Source organism: Bufo gargarizans, chromosome 1, assembly GCF_014858855.1.
Source record: "Bufo gargarizans isolate SCDJY-AF-19 chromosome 1, ASM1485885v1, whole genome shotgun sequence".
Classification (NCBI taxonomy): domain Eukaryota; kingdom Metazoa; phylum Chordata; class Amphibia; order Anura; family Bufonidae; genus Bufo; species Bufo gargarizans.
Genome location: NC_058080.1, coordinates 402,409,951 through 402,429,723, shown reverse-complemented (window position 1 = coordinate 402,429,723; position 19,773 = coordinate 402,409,951). Strand labels below are relative to the sequence as shown.

At 39.4% G+C, this 19,773-nt stretch overlaps 1 protein-coding gene across 7 annotated transcripts in view; it reads left to right on the top strand.

Annotated features, from left to right (window-relative positions):
- The window catches only part of SUSD1 (sushi domain containing 1), a 206,725-nt gene that overhangs the window by 31,084 nt on the left and 155,868 nt on the right, over nt 1-19,773 (top strand). For all 7 annotated transcript variants that reach the window (XM_044271174.1, XM_044271172.1, XM_044271176.1 and 4 more), the window contains 3 exons: nt 3,853-3,975; nt 11,853-12,008; nt 19,609-19,761. In XM_044271174.1, coding sequence (XP_044127109.1) covers nt 3,853-3,975; nt 11,853-12,008; nt 19,609-19,761 — 432 coding nt within the window. The remainder of the gene's footprint in view (nt 1-3,852; nt 3,976-11,852; nt 12,009-19,608; nt 19,762-19,773) is intronic.

The window sequence follows — 19,773 nt, the reverse complement described above, 5'->3', positions numbered from 1 at the left end:
GTCAACTCAACAAATTGTGGGAGCTTTAAATGCTCATCGCATTCAGTTACAGTCTAGAGGAGACACATATTTTTGCACAGTTGTACTGGCAGAAAGGGAAAAATAAACAATTTCTAAAACAGATCTTTTTAAATCTGTTTTTGATTTAGGTAACAAACAAATTGTCACGGCCATGGTTATGGTCGTGACTCCTGAACCGCATGCGGTTGTCAGCGGTCTTTGGTTTGGTTGTCAATCATAGGTGAGGGCTGCGGTATTTGCCTCACCTGTGGTTGCCGCTGGCAACAGTGTGTATGTGGCAGCATAGCAGTCTGAGCTGTATCGTGGCAGCTTGCTATGTTGTGCATGAGGTTCCGTTTGGTATGTGTGTATGTATGCACTTGGTATTATGTTTTGTGTGCACTTCCCCTTTGAGTGGTGTTTTCCCTTCCCTGGTGGTGGAAGGGTTAACTCCCTGTTTGTGTGGGTGTGGCCACTTAGGCTTATAAAGCCTCTGTGTTTGGCATGGCTCAGTGGGTTGCTTCAGCCATGCTTAGCTGGAGCAGCCTCCTGTGAATGCCATCTGCCAGTGGGGGCCACCCTTGTGGTCATAAAAAAAACTAACTGTGACTCTTTAGTTTATGTGGATGTTCATTTGATGTTTTCCTTTGTTATGTTATACACCTATGGATCTGGGTTCCTGTGTGTTTGTGTGTGTGCTGTGTCCATTTGCGTTTGGGTGTGGACACTTGCTTTTTTGCACGGGATCCAGTCTGAGTGTCTGTGGCAGGTAGGTGTGGAAGTGCTTTTCAGCCTCCTGCCATAACCATAGGCTGTTTATGTTCCTTTCCCTGCAGCTTGGCCTGTGAGACTCCTGTTCCTCCGTGCCTAGGAGGAACAGGTCGTCTTACCCTGCTCCTTGTTCCAGGGCAATCCTGAGGGCTAGCAGGGAGCCCAAGGTATCCGGTGTATGAGTCCTCCCACCTTCAGGGTTGACTCATATAGATAGGAGTCAGGGTCAGTTTAGGGACGCGATAGGAGGTGACCTGCTCCCTAATACTGTCGTCCTGGTCAAGCAGCGCGTAACATCTTCTGGCATCGCACGGCTGAGGATATTCCCCATCCTCAGCCGTGACACAAATGTAGGGAACACAGACCACAGGCATAGAAAGCTCATACCAAAACACATATACAACATACATACAACACAACTTTTTGAGATGGGAAAGATATGACAGAGTGCCCTTATAATATTTATTATTTATTTCAGCGGTACCATTATTTAGTTTCTGGGGGGAGATATGTATATCTCCCTTCCCTGGCATCCCACCACCAAACCATGACCACGGGCCTGTTCATCGTGGCCACAGGGACACAAAGATGTATCAGGTTTGTGCCGATTCATAATTCCTTATGAACTGCCGGCCCCAGAAAGTCTGATAATTTCCATTGAACTGGGGAATGGACTAGACCTCCTGCAGAGAGGTCTTTCCTGTTCCATTAGCTGGGTTCCTGGCTGGCTGAATGGAAGTCTGAAAATTCGTAAACACTGGTGGACTGCTAGAGGTCCTCTGTCATCTGCTGGCTTTGAAGCAGGGCCCCCCTGTGGAGCTCACTAACTCTGCTACCTTTCAGCAAATGGTGAGTGTGGGAACATGGCTGACAGTAAATAATAATCCATATTCCTCACAAGCTCTGAAAAATAAAAGGTGAAACCCGGTTGTCTTTACGCCAGTTTTGATAAATCTCCCCCTTAGTTTGTAAGTATGTCTGATCCAGTATTTTATTTGTAGAAGATCTACTTCAAAGATATTTGTTTTCTGAGTTTAACCACTTCAAATCCGGGCCATTTGCCTTCTTCCTGACTAGGCGTAATTTTGCAAATCTGACACATCTCACTTTATGTGGTAATAACTTTGGAACACTTTTACTTATCCAAGCCATTCAGAGATTGTTTTCTCATGCCACATTGTACTTCATGACAGTCATAAATTGGAGTCAACATATTTCACCTTTATTTATGAAAAAATCCCAAATTTACCAAAAATCTTAAAAGATTTGCAATTTTAAAAATTTCAATTTCTCTGCTTTTAAAACAGAAAGTGATAACTCATAAAATATTTATTACTTAACATTCCCCATATGTATACTTTATGTTGGCATCATTTTGGAAATGTCATTTTTTTTTTTTTTAAGAAAATTGCCAAAACTCACTTTGAAGTCACTTTGTGTGGCTTACATAGTGGATACCCCCATAAATGACCCCATTGTAGAAACTACACCCCTCAAGTTACTTAAAAACTGATTTTACAAACTTTGTTAACCCTTTAGGCGTTCCACAAGAGTTAAAGGAAAATGGAGATCAAATTTTTAAATTTCACTTTTTGGGCAGATTTTCCATTTTAATCCATTTTTTTTCTTTAACACATCAGGGTTAACAGGGTTAACAGGGTTAACAACCAAACAAAACTCAATATTTATTACCCTGATTCTGCAGTTTACAGAAACATGCCACATGTGGTCATAAACTGCTGTATGTGCACACGGCAGGGCGCAGAAGAAAAGGAGCGCCACATGGTTTTTGGAAGGCAGATTTTGCTGAACTCATTTTTAGATGCCATGTCCCATTTGAAGCCCCCTGATGCACCCTTACAGTATAAACTCCCAAAAACTGACCCCATTTTGGAAACTAGGGGATAAGGTGCCAGTTTTATTGGTACTATTTTTAGGTACATATGATTTTTTGATCATTTATTATGACACTTTATGGTGCAAGGTGACCAAAACATTGGTTGTTTTAGCACAGTTTTTTTTCATTTGTTTTTACAGCGTTCACCTGAAGTGTTAGATCCTGTGACATTTTTATTGAGCAGATCATTACGGATGTGGCGATACCTAATATAATACTTTATTTATTTAAGTTTTACACAATAATAGCATTTTTTAAACAAAAAAATTATGTAGGGGCTCATTTTGTGCGGGATGAGGTGACGGTTTTATTAGCACCATTTTGTTGGACATACGCCTTTTTGATAACTTGGTGTTGCACTTTTTGTGATGCAAGGTGACAAAAATGGCTTTTTTGACACAGTTTTTATTTTTATGTTTTATAATGTTCACCCGAGGGGTTAGTCATGTGATATTTTTATAGAACTGGTTGTTACGGACATGGCGATACCTAATAAGTATACTTTTTATTTATTTATTTCAGTTTAACACAATAATAGCATTTTTGAAACAAAAAAATTATGTTTTAATGTGTCCATGTTCTTTTTTTTTTATTTTTTGAGGGATTTTCTTATGTAGGGGCTAATTTTTTGCAGAATGAGGTGATGGTTTTATTGGTACCATTTTGTGGGACATATGTGAAACCTTTTTTACATTTTTTTATTTTAACACTTTATTTTTTAATTTTTAATTTTACACTTTTCGTCACCCATAAGGTCATACAAGACCTCTGGGGGACATTTAACTTCACTTATTTTATTTTTTTCACTTTAGATTTCTCCTGTAACTGGGGCTGACATAGTAGCCCCAGTTACAGGGGAAATACACCCCCCAGAGAGGCTGTACAGTGGTATACTGCGCTGTACAGCCTCAGTGCAGGGCCGATCGAGGTCTGTGTATACAGCGATCTAGAAGGCAGGGACACCTGGGAACTGTCCCTGCCTTCTCTAAGGGTTGCCTTGCTGTCACTGACAGTGGGCAACCCGATCTGCAGCTGCATGATTAGCGTGCAGCTGCAATCTCTGAATGGACGTTCAGAAACGTCCATTCAGAGATATAGAACCACCACCCGGACGTTTTTAGTCAACGTGCAGACGGGAGGTGGTTAATTAATCTTTTAACACTCTACTCTTTTTTTTTCTTCAGCTCTACTATCAAGGGATCTATGTAATTCTTGCCACCAGAATGCCACCTGTATAGAAAAAGATAACAAATATTCCTGTATGTGTAACTTTGGATTGATTGGAAATGGAAGGACACATTGTTTGGGTAAGTAAAAGCAATCTTTTTTTAATATTTCTTTCTAATAACAGATCTAATAAATAGAAGAAACTTGGACAACCATTTAAAGGTATTTTTAAACACTGAAATAAGCATTCTAGGTGCTTATAATGTATGCATTTTGGTAGCTTGCAAGTCACTTCCTTTGTTGTCCAAATATAACACAACCATCAATTTCCCATTAATTTCTAAAATCCCCCAAAAATCAAACAATCCTCCATTTTTCCTGGCATTATTGACATATTTATCTATTATAAATTCATTGGCAGAAATATACTTTTTCTAATACAATTGAAGTATAGAACTCAATAAATTGATTAACTGATCTCAAACTTAAAAAATAATGCAACACACTCCCTAGCTTTTCGCTCTAGCATAAATGTACAGATTTTCAACTAATGAGAAAAATGTTTTCCTATACTTTCTGCACTTAAAGGGGTTGTCTCACTTCAGCAAATTACATTTATTATGTGGACAAAGTTGATACAAGGCTCAAATACAGGGTGACCAGGAAGGGAACTGCTGTACATGCGTGCCTATGTGGGCTCCTATGGTTCTGGCCACCAAAGAGGCTGGCGTTTTTTCCCATAGCGTGCAAGCATGACCATCGCTGCTGGATTGCAGGGTGGCCTTAGCCCCTGGAAACAAGCAGTGTATATTGTGCCCCTGAACATAAAAAGGGAATATTCACCTGACTGCGGTGCTGCCACTCATCAGTTCCCATGACCCATTCACTCTAGTAGGGGGCAGCATAAAAAATAACTGGAGCAGCATTTCTAGACAAACATTTTGGATTTAAAGATGTGCCAAATTTAACATGTTTAAGTATGCATCAGATGTTACCATCTTGATAAATCCCCGCCTATGTGTATATACACAAACTTCACTACTATTCACAATACATCTATATTCTATAACTAGACTCCACAGCAGCAATAGTAAAGTTACTGAAGAAATGTATTCCGATGGTAATATATGAAGTCAGTTTTGCTTGAGTCTGCGTTGGCATATCTTCCACCAAATTTATCAAATACCATACATTGTTAAATGTTCTGCATCTTTAAACCTAACACTTTTTGTCTAGAATCGCTACTCCACTTTTTTAGGTCTCTTTCACACGAGTGAGTTTTCCGTCTGGATGTAATGCGTGTCCTGAACATATAGCTTCCGGACTGAATCCTGACCCATTCATTTCAACGGGTCTGTGTACATAAGCCTTATTTTTTAAGCATCATCTTTGCCTTTCAGAAAAATTGCAGCATGTTCTATATTGTCAGTTTGTCATGCAGCCACCCACTTTTCAAAACTGGAGTGAGTGGTGTAAAAATGTAAAATGTTGCATCATTTTGGGCCAAACAGTTGCAAAAACTTTATCTTGCGACTTTTTGAAGCCAGAATTCAGATTTTATGTTATTTCTATGCTTGATATCAAGTCAGCTACAAATGGACCTGCACAAATATCAGCAATAATTATTTGCTCTTCTTAAGATTCAGTTGGTATTTAATTTTTTAAGTTCAGGGAAATGTTAGAAGATTATGTGACATATTTACAGAATACTCTCAAATTAATCTGTTCAAAGCAGTGTCATTGTGTACTGCATATGGCCTTTACAAGTGTGTTGGCTGAGATGGAAAAATCTCTCTCTGCCTCCAATTATACTTACTTTGGGGGTATCTAATAGTATTCCTGTAATATCCTTTAGGATCTCGAGAGACTTAGCAGGCAGTACCTATTATATTTTATTATATGGTACAGGATGATGAATGATGAGGGTATGATGGGATTAACGAACATGGAAAAGTGGAATTTATTTATTAAACTTTTTTATTAAACTGAACCTCTAGTTTATTTCAACCAAATACAGGTCCTTCTAAAAAAATTAGCATATTGTGATGAAGTTCATTATTTTCTGTAATGTACTGATAAACATTAGACTTTCATATATTTTAGATTCATTACACACCAACTGAAGTAGTTCAAGCCTTTTATTGTTTTAATATTGATGATTTTGGCTACAGCTCATGAAAACCCAAATTTCCTATCTAAAAAAATTAGCATATTTCATCCGACCAATAAAAGCAAAGTGTTTTTAATACAAAAAAAGTCAACCTTCAAATAATTATGTTCAGTTATGCACTCAATACTTGGTCGGGAATCCTTTTGCAGAAATGACTGCTTCAATGCGGCGTGGCATGGAGGCAATCAGCCTGTGGCACTGCTGAGGTGTTATGGAGGACACCTATTGTGTCCGGCAATGATAACCTAACTCAGGGTATCAGTGAATACGTCGATCAAATCCTGAGACCTTTTGTGACTGGCCTCCCATCTTACATTAGGGACACTAAAGACCTTCTCCTGAAAATCAACGACATAATTTTAACGTCAAATACCATCTTGGCAAGCTTGGATGTAGAATCCTTATACAGTAATATACAACATCCACTTGGTATTAAGGCCACTAATAATTTTCTAAGCACCAAAAGTAGTAATTTCACAGAGCACAATCACTTAGTTTTATCTATGTTAGAATTTATTTTAGAGCACAATTATTTTATTTTTCAGGATAAAATCTACCAACAAATTAACGGTACCGCTATGGGTACGTCATGTGCACCAACTTATGCAAATTTATTTTTAGGGTGGTGGGAGGATAATTTTGTTCTCACAGATGGGATGTCGTCGTATACCTGCCACATTATATTCTGGGGCAGGTATATCGACGACATACTCATCCTCTGGGAAGGTGATAAGTCACTATTTCATGATTTTACCCAAGCACTAAACGATAACAATATAGGTATGAAATTTACATACGAGATTCAGGAGAAGGAAATAGTGTTCCTAGATTTAAAAATCAAAATCAATGAGGATGGATACCTGAGCACTGAGATACACAGAAAGCCGACCTCTACTAACAGCTATCTACACTGGTCTAGTTGGCATCCAACACCCCTAAAAAGGGGAATACCCACTGGCCAGTATTTGAGGGCTCGACGCAATTGCTCAGATGAGGCATCCTTTATGAAAGAAAGTGGGCAATTGTGGGAGAGGTTCAAAAAGAGGGGATACCCGACGGCCCCCTTAAAAAAGGCCTTTAATAGGGCGAGAGTGACGGACAGAAGGGATCTCCTAAAGTCACCCTCTATAAAGAAAAATGAGGTCATCAGGTGCATTGGCACCTTTGATGGCTATAATAAAGAGATCTGTAGCATCCTGGACAAATATTGGCACATCATTCAGACAGAAAGAGATCTAAAGACGGTACTCACCCCACATCCGAGCATCACTTATAGAAGAGGGCCAAACTTGAAGGACCAACTGGTCCATAGCCATCTAAAAGGAAAAGAAAAAGAAACGGGAAATAGATCATTGAGAGCGAAATATAGTGGCTCAACCCCCTGTGGAGACTGTTCTTTCTGCAAGTACATCCCCCGAATAAGAAAATTCACTAACCCTGGAGATGGGAAAGAATACACTATTAGAGAACTAATCACATGTAAGACCATGGGGGTTGTATATATAGCATCGTGCCCTTGCCCCATGCTATATGTGGGTAAGACCACGCAGGAGTTGAGACGCCGTATATCTGGCCACCTCAGTTCCATCGAGACAGGCAAAGATACCCCAATTGCCAGACATATTAAATATGTACATGAAAACAAAATATCGGTTCTGCGGTTCTGGGGTATAGAAAAATTAAATTTGGGTCCTAGAGGCGGGAATCTGGATAGAAAACTCCTGCAGTGTGAAGCACGATGGATAGATCGACTAAATACAATGAGCCCCAATGGTCTCAATGAGGGTTTCTCGTTTACAGCATTCTTATAGATATTTGGATAATGGACTCTCCTCCTTGGATAATATTAACATCAATAGTGAATATGTGTGGATTAAAATATACATATATAAAAAATATAAAAAAAAGAGAGAATACTAATGACATCATGATAAAATTGGAATAATAGCTTGAAGCTGTATAGAAGACGCAATATCATGTATATATATAAAAATTGAGTATTGATCTGATTCCCTTGAGAATTATGAATAAATAAATATATTAGTAATGAACAAGAATACTAACCACAAAAGACAAAAGAATAATATCAAAGAATCAAACTGGGAATAATAGTTGAGAATATAGGGGCATCTATAACCCAACATGAACGGATATAAGTCATCCATCAGAGTTATAAAATCAGAGAGAAAAACAAAGAAGTAAAAGAAAAAAGGAAAAATAAAAAATAAAATATTAAAAACAAAAAAGAGAAGGAGAAAAAAAGAAAAAAAGAGAGAGAAAAAGAAAAAAAGAGAAAAGGGGGGAAAAAAAGAAAAAAGGAGGGAACTAAGAAGGAGGTATAAGAGAAAGAGAAAAAGAGAGAAAAGGAAAAAAAGAGAAAAGGGGGGAAAAAAAGAAAAAAGGAGGGAACTAAGAAGGAGGTATAAGAGAAAGAGAAAAAGAGAGAAGAAAGAGGAAAAAGGAGAAGAAAGTAAGAAAGATAAAAAGAGAGAGAAAAGAAGAAAGAAAAAGAGGAAATTGGGAATATAGTAAAATATCTCTTTATCCTCTTCCATGGAATATTTAATATTTAAGATCTGCTATAAAGTATAGAGAATACAGCAAAATATCTCTTTCTCCTCCTCCATGGAAAATGTAAGATCTGCTATAAAGTATAGAGAATACAGCAAAATATCTCTTTCTCCTCCTCTGATATTATTCTTTTATCTTTTTCCATGGAATATCTAAGATCTGCTATAAAGTATACCTCGGAAGATAGTGTCACCATATTCAAGTAGACATAGTCAGCTCCGAATACCCCTTTGTCCTCATATGGGCTTAATATATCTCCCTTCTCGATACACTGTGAAGTGCACTCTAATACAAATCAATGAGGACCTAATATATACATTTCTCTGAATAGACCTGGTTGTCTAAGTGCGGGAGCATGCGCGGTAGGAAGAGGATTGCGACGCAGGCGCATCCACCCGTACTCTCTGACCTCTGATGGATGACGTCATAATTTAGTGACGGGAATCTGATTGGCCCCCGTAGACGCCTACAACACGAGCAGGAAGGCTCTGATTGGCCTTCCTTTATGATGACCCGCCTTGGGACTATAAAGTATTACGGATTACAAGCGCTCGTGTTGCATGTAGCTCCATCCCCCTGAAGAAGCCGCGCGAGCGGTGAAACATGTCGGGGGAGCTTCGTCGTGATAAATTTTAACTACATGTTAGGGTAGTTTATCCACAGCACTGCGGTCTGCAGACGCAGTATGCTCTGGGTTATGACCTGAGGGTATAGATGTAGCGAGTCGTGCTGAAAATAAATACAAAGTAGAAACAAGCAGACATATGGCTTTAATAAACACTGAGTGTTAGTAACAGCAGACCGCTCACATCGCCGAATGATAGAGAAACCTGTTGGTACATAACACCAGGGCACTATCAAGGGTGAAGTCAACCCTTTGAAGTGCATCCATTTGAGATACCTATCATTCTCGGAAGGATATTTATGCGGTAAATAGGTATTGACACAATACCACAAATACCCTGAGGAGACTATCCCTGACAGATACATTTTAAAAGACTCTCAATAGAGTTGTTTCTTGTTTTGTTTTGTTTTGTATTGTATTACATGTGGGGAAAATTATTCTAAATAAATAATATTAAAAGTTATATTTTAAAATTTGACCTAAAACAGGTATTACTGGTCATTTGACCATTGGATAATAAAATATTGATTTCCTGGGTCCAGTGGATCTTCTGTAAATAATATGGAGGCCCAAGATGCTTCGATAGCGGCCTTAAGCTCATCCAGAGTGTTGGGTTTTGCGTCTCTCAACTTTCTCTTCCCAATATCCCACAGATTCTCTATGGGGTTCAGGTCAGGAGAGTTGGCAGGCCAATTGAGCACAGTAATACCATGGTCAGTAAACCATTTACCAGTGGTTTTGGCACTGTGAGCAGGTGCCAGGTCGTGCTGAAAAATGAAATCTTCATCTCCATAAAGCTTTTCAGCAGATGGAAGCATGAAGTGCTCCAAAATCTCCTGATAGCTAGCTGCATTGACTCTGCCCTTGATAAAATACAGTGGACCAACACCAGCAGCTGACATGGCACCCCAGACCATCACTAACTGTGGGTACTTGACACTGGACTTCAGGCATTTTGGCATTTCCCTCTCCCCAGTCTTCCTCCAGACTCTGGCACCTTGATTTCCGAATGACATGCAAAATTTGCTTTCATCCGAAAAAAGTACTTTGGACCACTGAGCAACAGTCCAGTGCTGCTTCTCTGTAGCCCAGGTCAGGCGCTTCTGCCTCTGTTTCTGGTATAAAAAGTGGCTTGACCTGGGGAATGCGGCACCTGGAGCCCATTTCCTGCACACGCCTGTACACGGTGGCTCTGGATGTTTCTACTCCAGACTCAGTCCACTGCTTCCGCAGGTCCCCCAAGATCTGGAATCGGTCCTTCTCCACAATCTTCCTCAGGGTCCGGTCACCTCTTCTCGTTGTGCAGCGTTTTCTGCCACACTTTTTCCTTCCCACAGACTTCCCACTGAGGTGCCTTGATACAGCACTCTGGGAACAGCCTATTCGTTCAGAAATTTATTTCTGTGTCTTACCCTCTTGCTTGAGGGTGTCAATGATGGCCTTCTGGACAGCAGTCAGGTCGGCAGTCTTACCCATGATTGCGGTTTTGAGTAATGAACCAGGCTGGGAGTTTTTAAAAGCCTCAGGAATCTTTTGCAGGAGTTTAGAGTTAATTAGTTGATTCAGATGATTAGGTTAATAGCTCGTTTAGAGAACCTTTTCATGATATGCTAATTTTTTTAGATAGGAATTTGGGGTTTTCATAAGCTGTATGCCAAAATCATAAATATTAAAACAATAAAAGGCTTGAACTACTTCAGTTTGTGTGTAATGAATCCAAAATATATGAAAGTCTAATGTTTATCAGTACATTACAGAAAATAATGAACTTTATCACAATATGCAATTTTTTTTAGAAGGACCTGTATTTCCTGAATTATTACAGAGGTTAGAGCTATGTATTTTCCTAATACATTCCTGTACACTACCATCCTGTAAAAAAGAGGTTGGCCAATTTGTTAAAAATGTGTTGCAATAACCCCTAATCTGTATAGTACATCTGCATATCAAATCATAACTTACCCCTGCCATGCTGTAGAAGGCCCTCTGGTCACTCTCTGTAGCCCATGTAAGCACTTACTATCCTCCAGCACTGTGCCCATAGGTCGGAAGATGGAGGCGGTGATTCAATTCACTCATGTTACCGTGTTCAACACTATCACAGAAGAGGATCTCTCCAGAAACACTGAATAAAGTCACTGCCACTATCTTGCGACCTATGGATGCAGAGCCGGAAGATCAGAGGTGTTTACACAGTCCACAAATGGGGACATGGGTGCCTTCTGCAGCACAATAGGAGTAAGTTATAATGTGACAAACAACTCCTTTAATTAACTAAAATTGCTATGTCTTCAACTGACACTTAAAGGGAATATCTTACCATGATTTTGGACTATGACCTGCAGTGCAACATGAGTAGTGCTGCACATAAGGAGTCCAGATTGCTATTTATTATTTTCTTTCTGTCTCCTGCAGCCCCACTATCAGCTCTAGATTCTGTGCAGAAATACATTTTAGGGACTGATGTGCACATGTTAACATAATGGAGAGTACTCCTGTGCATGTGCACAGCAGTCCTGACATTGTATTTTTTGGCATCTTTGAGCACTGACATTGGGCTGTAGGAAAATAAAAAATAGCAGCTCATTGTTTTTTCCTTAAGGCCAAAAAGATTATATTTTCTTTCAACAGATGACATTTTCTTTCTACAGATAAAGATGAATGTCAGATGGGAGCACACAAGATATGTGGAGAACACACAGCCTGCCATAACACACATGGAAGCTACTACTGCATCTGCCTAAAAGGGTACCTACCATCCAATAACCATGAAAACTTTATACCTAATGATGGCACTTTTTGTGTAGGTAAGTAGCAGAACATAATACGTAGATTGTATACATGTAAGAGATGAGCAGTAAGAAAGAATACAGAGGTCACTGTCCAGGACCACCACCAGCAAACTCTTAATCTGCTATCTTCCTTCACCATTCTGGTTAGTAGATCTAGGGCTACCCCTACGTGTTCACCAGAACCCACTTCAAGGCGGATCGGATTTGGCTGCTAGGGACCCAGGTTACCTGCAGAGTCAGGCAGCAGAAAACAGGTGTGACAAGCTCACAGATAGCAGACCTATAAGATTTAAAGGAGTAGCAGGAAAGAAGTGCAAGCCAGAGTCTAAAGGTGGATTTAGACAGGCCAATTCTTTATCCAATTGTCGGGAAGGAAGTGTTCCTTCCCGACAGTTGGCTGCTTGTTCAGTGAAGGAGACCGCTGCATTTACATTAAGTGATCTCCTTCACTGTATGAGGACGAGGGATCACTATTACAATCCCTCATCCTCACACAGATTCATGGTTTCTGAGCAGCAGATCGGTGGTGCCTGCATAAATGACAGGATGATCGGCAGTACATTTACATGGGAAGATTGTCGTGAACCACAGGAACAGTTGTTCCGGATAATCTGGACGATTATTGGCTTGTGTCAATGCAGCTTTAGCCAGGAAAGTCAGTGCGAGTTGAATCAGTAAACATGAGGGTTAATCCATAGATAAGCCAAAGTCATTTCATCAGGAGAGGCAATTGAAGACCAATCAGTAGACAAGGGGTTAATCCAGAGATAAGCCAAAGTCAGTTCACTAGGAGTTCAAAGCAGTAGTTGAAAGTATCACCATGCACAAATGAAATAACAGGAGCCAGGACACATATAAATCACATGCAGAGACAAGCAGCAAATTCCAATCTTAAATCCCCCTCCTAGCTCTGGGATTGGACGCCAAGCCAGGAACCTGATTGGGTTGGTGTCCAGGATTACTAATAGGTTGGCCAGCCCGCGCTTGACTGGTAGACAGACAACTGCGTGCTGGATCGTAGCTGGGTAATTTTCGGACAGCTTTATAATACAAGTGTTTGCCCTTTCCAGATAACCTCTGTTATTGCGTATTTGTGAAATGGCTTGACGATTAGAATTGTTGAATAATTGTTGTAATCATCACCCTTCTGAAGAATTCATCACCCTTGTAAATAAGTAACTGACCCTATAAATCTAGCAGACATAATTGTAACCAAATACTTTCTATTGTTTGTCTGATGTTTGATTTCATACAGAGGAATATAAAGGATTTTTTTTTCAATTAAACTCCTACAGAACTGAAAGAATCAACATTGTCTGGATGCTGTATCTTCCCCTAGAATTTTTGTTTTTAGAGAAGAATATGGTCATGATATAGTGCCAAATGATGGCACCATCAAGTTGCACATGGAATGCGTATGGTTCCATTGTATGAATCAGGACTCCATGTGCCTTTCTGCTGTGTACATTAGGCATGATAAAAATTCTATGAATTCTGACCTTTTTTTTTTTTTTTTTTTAGAAAACTGTCTTGTGAATATAAAGCTAGCCTTGAAATATTGCTGCGTTAAAAGACATTCTGCAAAGTGGGCTACTATTTCTTATGTTGAACCTGCTACCCCCTCTCTCCTTTAACGTTTTAATCAACCCTCCATGTACTATATGGAGTTCATTCTGGGGCTTCATTCACATCTGTTAGGTAAATTCGGTAGTCCCTTCTGGCAGAGGAACAGACTACCAGAGTTAGCATAGTAAGGCACTGCCATTTTATATTATGCGATCTCGCGGGTTTCCAGTATGAATGCAAGAAAACTGCCCACAGTGGTATTTTTCCGCCAGAAATCCGTTATTTATGTGGGAAAGCTGCCGGATCCCATTATAATGATTGAGGATCTGCTATCTATAGTATGAACACAGAAAAAAACGTATGCCAGTCCTGTTCTTCTGCTGGAACAGACTACTGGATTTACAAAAATGGAGATGTGAACCTAGCCTGACACTGTGATAGACTTTATACACAGCAATCTGAGGAGGCAAAGCTGAAAGGAGGGCACGGCAGCCTGAATGAGACAGGAGGTGTGTCTCTGACTCTCTGTAGGCACTTTAGCTAAGCTGTAGACACAGATCAAAACAATAACCCAAATGGAGCTAAAACGCTGCCAAGCAGCAAAATGTAAGGAAAATCAAAAACAGGTGATTATCCCCTGGGTACAGATTGGATATAATTGGTGGAGGGTTAATTTAAAGGGATTGTGGCACGATCAGTGTGGAGGGGTAAAACTCAACACTGAACACGGGAGGGAAGGGGAACAGTAACTGGGCCTGGAAACTAGGGAAGAAACCGGTCACCTCCTAGACAACCCTAATCCGGGCCTGACTACTTATCAATATGAATAGACCTTGAAGGTAGGAATATTCATACGCAGTTTACCTAGGCCCTGATTTCCCTATAAGGCCCTGGAATAAGTATAGGACCAGAGACAACCCATTCCTCCCCAGATGGACGAATGGAAGTCTCTCTCTCAGGCCCAGATACAACAACAGGGAATATAACAAATACAAACAAATGCGACACTCAACTTCTGTAGAGAAGGAAGAACAGGAATACCAGAGAAGACCTCACACCAGCTCAGCCAAACCTGAATGAAGCTATTAACCGCATAGTCAGAAGGGTGGGGTGAGACTATAAAGGTTAGAAGTGATGAACACTGAGCAACAGCTGAAAAAAGGGAAGTGGTCATTAACCCTATCAATACTGAATCAAGAGAAATCAAGGAGGCTGTTAGATTCCTCCATGCTCAGCCAATCTCCTTGATTTCCTGACATCAGAAAATAACAAAATGTGTCATCAGAAAATGACAAAATGTTTAAAGCTACTTTTTATGTTAAATACAGTATATATATAAATATATATATATATATATATATATATATATTTTCTTTTTTTTTTCTTTGGTGATTCAAATTTTGCATGCCCCTATCTATATTGAATAAAATCTAAAACCAGCCAGTTTTAACACTGACCATAAGGCCTAAAATATGTCAAGATTTCCAATACAAACCGGATTCCAAAAAAGTTGGGACACTAAACAAATTGTGAATAAAAACTGAATGCAATGATGTGGAGATGGCAAATGTCAGTATTTTTTTTGTAATAGAACGTAGATGACAGATCAAACGTTTAATCCGAGTAAATGTATCATTTTAAAGGAAAAATACGTTGATTCAAATTTTCACGGTGTCAACAAATCCCAAAAAAGTTGGGACAAGTAGCAATAAGTAAGTAAATTTGAGCATAACGAAGAGCTGGAAGACCAATTAACACTAATTAGGTCAATTGGCAACATGATTGGGTATAAAAAGAGCTTCTCAGAGTGGCAGTGTCTCTCAGAAGCCAAGATGGGTAGAGGATCACCAATTCCCACAATGTTCTGCAGAAAGATAGTGGAGCAATATCAGAAAGGTGTTACCCAGCGAAAAATTGCAAAGACTTTGCATCTATCATCATCAACTGTGCATAACATTATCCGAAGATTCAGAGAATCTGGAACAATCTCTGTGCGTAAGGGTCAAGGCCGTAAAACCATACTGGATGCCTGTGATCTCCGGGCCCTTAAACGACACTGCACCACAAACAGGAATGCTACTGTAAAGGAAATCACAGAATGGGCTCTGGAATACTTCCAGAAACCATTGTCAGTGAACACAATCCAACGTGCCATCCGCCGTTGCCAGCTGAAACTCTACAGTGCAAAGAAGAAGCCATTTCTAAGCAAGATCCACAAGCTCAGGCGTTTTCACTGGGCCAGGGGTCATTTAAAATGGAGTGTGGCAAAATGGAAGACTGTTCTGTGGTCAGACGAGTCACGATTCGAAGTTCTTTTTGGAAATCTGGGACGCCATGTCATCCGGACCAAAGAGGACAAGGACAACCCAAGTTGTTATCAACGCTCAGTTCAGAAGCCTGCATCTCTGATGGTATGGGGTTGCATGAGTGCGTGTGGCATGGGCAGCTTGCATGTCTGGAAAGGCACCATCAATGCAGAAAAATATATTCAGGTTCTAGAACAACATATGCTCCCATCCAGACGTCATCTCTTTCAGGGAAGACCCTGCATTTTTCAACAAGATAATGCCAGACCACATTCTGCATCAATCACAACATCATGGCTGCGTAGGAGAAGGATCCAGTTACTGAAATGGCCAGTCTGCAGTCCAGATCTTTCACCTATAGAGAACATTTGGCGCATCATAAAGAGGAAGGTGCAACAAAGAAGGCCCAAGACGATTAAACAGTTAGAGGCCTGTATTAGACAAGAATGGGAGAGCATTCCTATTTCTAAACTTGAGAAACTGGTCTCCTCGGTCCCCAGACGTCTGTTGAGTGTTGTAAGAAGAAGGGGAGATGCCACACAGTGGTGAAAATGGCCTTGTCCCAACTTTTTGGGGATTTGCTGACACCATGAAATTCTGATTCAACATATTTTTCCCTTAAAATGGTACATTTTCTCCGTTTAAACTTTTGTTCCGTGATTTATGCTCTATTCTGAATAAAATATTAGAAGTTGGCACCTCCACATAATTGCATTCAGTTTTTATTCACGATTTGTATAGTGTCCCAACTTTTTGGGAATCCGTTTTGTACTTTGAGAGCAGCCATATGGGCCATACAAACAATGGACAGGAGGAGACATCATTGACTTCTGTGGGAGAGCTTTCTGGGCATGCTCTGTGACCTGTGTAGAGGTCAGGAAGGAGTAGACAAGTTTTGACTATCCTTTATTGTGAATGGTGGATCTTGTGTTATCTGTACAGAGGTGATATCTGTCATTGTATTTCTGCTATGATGATAATGAGATGGCTACTGAAATTTTACCTATGCAGAACAGGAAGTCTCAACATAGTTTTAGGCCTAGTGTCAAGTGCAAAAACTGTAGGATTTTAGATATTTTTTTAAACTATAGATAGCGACATGGAAACTTAAAAGAAACATCACTAAAAATAAAAAATAAAATGTTTAACATAAAAACACGATTTAAACAATAGATCACTTTCCGATGAAGCTTTCCCTTTTATTTTTTTAAAATAAGTAATTGTATTTGTGATGAAATGTCATTTGTGTCATGTCCTATTAGACCCTGCAGAGGTCATATTAGTTTATATGTTCCCCTCCCCCTAAGTGTTACTTTAGATTTAGAGCAACTATTTGCAAGCATTGCTACTAAAGGTAAAGAAACCATTTAGTTTAGTAAAACTGCTACAGTTCCATATGTTTTACTCCTATTTAGTATATGATTAGAATACGTATCCCTTATTTGCAAACGGTACAGCTGCACTTGAAATTAAAAGGGTATATTTTCTAAATGGATATCATCAGGAACAGATATCCCTCATGTTTTCCTTGTTTGAATTGAACAGGAAGGAGTCTTGTATACATATTGTTTGGTTGGAAGATTTAAAAAATTATATATGATTTTAAGGATTCAATCTGCACAAGTGCTTATTATGAAGAGAATTTTACTTTCCTGTACGAATGCAGGTTGTTATAGATACACTGTTATCAGTCTCATTCAACAGAAGAAAGGTGTTTTCTATAGACTCACACCTGCCTTGTACAGTTTTTACACTTTCTTTTTCTTGTGACATACAAATTTAACAGACTCTTAAATACCATTGCAATTTAACCGTTTCATAATTTTAGATGGAACATTTCTAATTGCTTTCGGATGTATACATTGCCTCTATATACTAATGAAACTATGGTTCATTTTTGTTCTTCAATGAATTCCCTAGAATTTGTATTCTGTAGGTATAACTTGCCTACAAATGAGTGTTTGATGACCTGTATATATACATAGGCCAATTATTGAAAATGAGCATTCATACGAATATTCGTTACCATTCGTTGGCCTGATCATCTGCTGGTGTGAAAAGGCCCCATCTCCAAACTATGTAAACAAGACAAGACTGCTAGCACTAGGGTATTACAATGCAATATACTGTAGCATTTGTTGTTACATAGTTACATAGTTAATTTGAAAAAAGACATAAGTCTATCAAGTTCAACCAAGGGATAGGTGGGGACGCGAATCCCAGAAGGAAGTGAGACTCAGATTTCTACACGTTTTCATAAGAATTTATATTTTTTACTTTTAAGATTTCGTCTAAACCCTTTTTGAAACTGTCCACTGTTCCTGCTGTGACCACGTCCTGGGGAAGTCTATTCCACAGATTCACAGTTCTCACAGTAAAAAAGCTTTCAGTCTTTGACGCTTCTGGAGACTGAACTTTTTCTTCTCCAGTCTGAAGCAGTGCCCCCTTGTCTTTTGAGCACATTTTACAGCTTTTTGCCGTATTTTTTGTATGGCCCATTTATATACTTGTTGTGAATAGGCCCCTTCATCACCTTTAAATTAGTCCATGAGGCTTGACTATAGGTTGTGCAGAGGTAGCAGTCACAGCCGGGCCCTCTGTCGTATAACAAGACACCAGAAATATAAATTATACTACATAGTAGGTGAAGAGTCCTATTATGAGTGTTGTACTGGGGGCCAAAAGCTTCAAGTTATGCCTCTGAATTAACCCCAAGTATCATTACTCTATGGCAGTGGCAGGCATAGAGGAGACTGTGCCCAATATTAAGAACGGGCAACTTCTGGTGCAGGTTGATGAGGTTGATGTCATTGAGCTGTCCTGTTAACAGGACAGTCTGGTGCTTGTTTTTCTCCCTACAGTACCTACTTCTTCCAGAACAAAAGGCAATTGTGGTCCTCAGTCTGCTTTCTCCATTCCCTTTTCCTAATATGGAGGTCATACCTGATTTAGGCCCCTTTCTTTTATTTTTTAGTGGGGCAAATACATATTTTGAATGCTATAAAGCTTACCACACTTTTCATTTGTGGCAGGAAAATGGGTATGGCCTTCCATTTACAAAGCATTGTTTTTGAAAAGTGGAGTATAAAAGGATAGGCCATCAATATGTGATCAACGAAGGTTTGACACCCAACACACCCGCCGATCAGCCGATTGAGTAGGCACAGCCCTCTGGTGAGCGCTACAGCCTCGTTGCATTTTACCTAGCACTGCACTGTCCATTGGAAAGCGGCTGCACTTGGTATTATAGCTCAGCCCCATTCACTTGGGGAATCCAGTGCATGCTAAGTCCTTTCATTTGAGTGTTGCTTAGTCAGTAGGCCAGTATTCATAAATAACCTATTTTATGTGGGTTATTGTAAATGAATGGGATGTAATACAGTAAATGTGAAAGCTCGGTATGTATGCAACTGGCAGAGGCATTGCATCATTACTTGATGCTCTGATCTACATACCTATATTTTGATAGATTATATTTATGTTAGTCAATACATTCTCACTTAAAATTTTCTTATTTAGAAATTCAAGAATTTTATCTGTAAAAAATGGTTGTTATTATTCTGCCGAAATCAAGCCATGTTAATTTTCAGGTGAAATGCAGAATTAATGCAGCTGTGATCCTAACCTTGATAAAATGAAACTTCAACTGTGAAGATTCCAATAATATTACCCCATTTATTAACCGGTGCATTGCTCAAAGTATGTTTTTACCATAACACTTTAACAATTATTTTCTCTTGTAGATCTTGATGAGTGCGAAGATCCTGATATATGTGGGGTTAATGCGAAATGTAAAAATATTCCTGGAAGTTATGAATGCTACTGTAAGGAAGGATTCGGTTTACAAAACGGTTCTGGCCCATTTCAGGCAAATGGTGCTCAGTCTTTGTGCAAAGGTAAATCAATAA